Here is a 3,802-nt window from a genome sequence, read left to right as displayed (position 1 = left end):
TGGCGCCGAAAAACAAATAACGACGGCGCCAGGTGAAGACCTTTTTATTTAAACGTCATTTTAATTGTTAACAATATTTGCTTATTTATCTGGCCAGGGCGACTTCTTTTACATTGTTATTTATTTTATATTGTTAATTTTATATTGTTATTTTTGTATTTTATTGTATTTTATTGTGTTGTAAGCCGCTCCGAGGCTTTGGCAAGGGGCGGCATAGAAATGTTTTAATAAATAAATAAATAAAATGAAACCACTGGGAGAGTTTCTCCAGAGGTTTGGACTGAAGTGCCAGCAATATACAGATGACATTCAGCTCTATCTCTTTTTTAAATCAAACTCAAGAGAGGAAGTGACTTCTGAATCAGAGTCTAGACTCAATAATGGACTGGATGAGGGCTGATATGCTTTTTGTGGGGCTGCCTTTTAAAATGGTCCAGGAACTCCAATGGATTCAGAACAGGGCACTGTGGCTGTTAAAGGGGCCTGGACCACAAGATCAGATCATGTCAGTCCTCTTTCAAATGCATTGACTGCCAGTTGAAATCTGCGCCAAATTCAAAGTGCCCATTCTTACATTTAAAGTCCTAAACAGCTAGAGACCAGGTTATCTGAAAGAGCACCTTGTCCCATATGTTCCTACCCAGTCCCTAAGATTATTCACTGAGGTCCTTCTCAGGGAATCCCCTCTGTAAAAGAAGTAAGGAGGTGGTGACCAGGAGAAAGGTCTTTTCAGTAGTTGCATCCCAATTTTTGGAACATTCTCCCCACAGAGGTATGCCTGGCACCCTCTTTGCTTTCCTTTTGGCACCAGGTGAAAACCTTCTTATTTTCCAGAAACTGTAACAGATAAGTGCTCATTTTACTACTGGTTCTATGATTATTGCTGCTGTGCCGTATGTTAATCTTGACCATTGTTGCGGTGGGGTGTTGATGCTGTTTTACTGGTTTTATTGGCTAATGTGATACTTAAATACAATTACTTTTATTAGTTTCTATGGTTTTAAATTTATAAGCCACCCAGAGAGCCCTCTGAGCTATGGGGTGGTGTGTAAGTGTAATAAATAAATAATAAACTGCACAGGACATAACTTTGAAGGTTCAATATATTTCTAATATTATGGGCCTGTACAAGAAATGGTCTTCATTCTGTTTATTTCTAAGAATGCTCTGCCATAGCTTGATCATCCTCAGTTTACTATAGGACACTTCATTGATAAAACAGAATTTTCAGCTAGCTTTATATTCTTGTTCTCTAGAATCAACGTATATCAGTACCTTAAATCTTCTAATTCATTCTTTATTCTTATATTTTCCTCCTGTAGTTTCTAAAACAAACTCCAAAAGCAGCATGGTTAAATATATTATTAGGTTACTTTAAAAACTCTTATTTACATAGGTAGCAGTATCCAAGTCTACAGGGAATAGTCAAAAGCTAATACTATCGACACTGCACAAGAGATCCCTTATGCTAGTGCAACATAACGTACACTGGTGCTCATGTTGACTTCAGTACTGCACAAGTTACACAGATAGTACTTTATATACAAACATTTTAAACTACTTGAGCTAAAATATTGAGACTCCTAGCCTAAACAAATGTTATCATGTCATCATCGTATTTAATTCTTGACATCATGAGCAAGAATTCAAAAGGCAGGACCCTTACTGCAACTGAAAGAGAGAGAAAAGGAAAGAGTTTATATAGAAGAAATTTCATTTTAAGAGGTAGAAAGAAAGATCAATGAAGAGAACTAGGAGGGTGTAATATAGCATACATACAGAAATAATAAAGCAGCATAATGATGTACATGCTAATAAATAAGAACCAAAGAACAGCTGTGCTAGATCAGATTAAGGTTCCATTTATTCCAGCCTTCCATTCCCACAGCTGTCCCTGCCACCCCACAAGCAAGACATGAGTGCAACAGCATCCTCCTATACATGTTCCCCAGCAACCATGATACACAGTCATGCTGCCTCTGAAACTGGAGGTAGTGTATTGCCATCAAACAAGTAGCCACTGAAGACCACTGAATTTGTCCAATTCCCCTTTAAAGCCATCCAAATTGATGGCCATCACTGTCTTTTCTGAATTGGATAGATTTCCTAAAGACAGGTGCTGCTATATTAGCACAAGTGGCAATTTCAAATAAAATAGATACACATCTGGGTTCCTTTGAGAGTATTCCATACTATGTAAGTATAGGAAGAAAAAAAATCACTATATGACCAATGTAATTAAGTGATATACCTCTACATCCTCTAATCACTGGGGCTCTAATCCTAATCATTAGAAGCATTTGCACTAGTATCTCTCCAAATCCTTGCAATGCCACAATAGTATTACATTTTGAAGCATTTAGCTAGAATGTCATTACTTATTTACATCAAATTCATACATCTGGACTGAAAATACCAATTTGCTAAAATAGCAGATTGCTAAACTAGTGGCATTAAAACACTATATAAAAGTAAATACAACATTTCTTACCATTTGGTCATTCTTAAAAGCAGCATGCAGTTCATTATTCTTTGCATCCTCTCTAAGCACTGAGTTGTTTTCACATGCTGCACCTCGAGACAGGTGGCCTCCTGTAGGGTACTTGGGCTTTCCAACCTGTAACACAGTAACGCAGCCCCAACTGCTTAAAGAATAAAACCAGACACAAGCATCACGAAATATAGACAACATTGGGGAATGTATTGCAGGAAACAGAATAATGAATGTTGCAAATCTTTTCATCACCCAGACTTGCAAGTATTTATGCCATCCATAACAAGTCTATCCAGTGATGCCAATTCTTTGTGCAAGACCCTTGAAAAATATATGAAGCTTAATGCTAAAATATGTAAAGCTTAATAACATTGCAAGCTAACTACTGTAACATGTACATCACTTAATCTTCCATCTTCTTCTTAATTACTAGGGATGATAAGAAGTAGTCCCTTTTCGTCTTGACAATATAAGTTTGTCCATGTCATGACTGTTTGCCCAGCACATGCCAACACTGTTTCAATGGTATCCAGAAAAATAGTCAAGTTGCTACTAACTCCAAAGCATTTCTCTTTTCTCTCTCTCTTAATCTTAGCAACTCTTACAGACCTACACCACTGCTTTCATTGTTCTCTGCTCACATATCATGGATTCAAGTGAGATGGTCTTTTCTCAAGAAGCCTGTTTCAGACACGTGTTTGAGTGCTCCCCAGAGTATAATGGCCTCCAAATGGTAGATATCTGGCCATTATAACTTATATAGAATATTTGCATTCATTTGAAAATCAACCACTATACTGCAAGTTAAAATGCAAGATATTTCTGTTCACCCTTTAATTTTTTTTCATTCCTAAGAATGCAACCACACAGAATTTGCTTTAAAAATTACATAAACATCCTTAGCCTTTACATAATCACCAAAACGTAGGCACAACCACCAATTTGCACAGCTTTAAGAGGAGACTGATTAGACAAATTCTCAGAGGATAAGACTATCAATGGCTCCTAGAGGTAAGAGCATACCAGTTTCTAGGGAACATAAGCAGGAAGTGCTACTGTACTCATGTGGGTTTGTTCAAGCAACTGGCTGCCCACTATGGGAAAAGAATGCTGAACTATATACACCTCCAGTCTGATCCAGTATGGTTCTAAAGTTCTATTATATGTTTCATTCTAGAGGTAGGATGGAAATGTCAAAATTGTATTGTTAGCAGGAAAAGCTTTCAAATATTAAGAACTCTGGTTGCAAAGTTAGAGAGGTAAAACTTCTTGAATTCAATAGGACTTACTTCTAAGTAAATGTGCTCC

At 37.1% G+C, this 3,802-nt stretch overlaps 1 protein-coding gene across 1 annotated transcript in view; it reads right to left on the bottom strand.

Annotated features, from left to right (window-relative positions):
- The window catches only part of LOC123031315, an 89,264-nt gene that overhangs the window by 72,391 nt on the left and 13,071 nt on the right, over positions 1 to 3,802 (bottom strand). Inside the window, exons 2-3 of the mRNA XM_044446145.1 lie at positions 2,492 to 2,617; positions 1,276 to 1,325 (exon numbers count right to left, since the gene is read on the bottom strand). Of these exons, the coding sequence (XP_044302080.1) occupies positions 1,276 to 1,325; positions 2,492 to 2,617 (176 nt within the window). The remainder of the gene's footprint in view (positions 1 to 1,275; positions 1,326 to 2,491; positions 2,618 to 3,802) is intronic.

This window comes from Varanus komodoensis, unplaced genomic scaffold, assembly GCF_004798865.1.
Source record: "Varanus komodoensis strain SLA01 unplaced genomic scaffold, ASM479886v1 scaffold5, whole genome shotgun sequence".
In the NCBI taxonomy this organism is placed as follows: domain Eukaryota; kingdom Metazoa; phylum Chordata; class Lepidosauria; order Squamata; family Varanidae; genus Varanus; species Varanus komodoensis.
Note: the sequence above shows the minus strand (reverse complement) of the source record. Positions and strands in the feature narration are given on the sequence as shown.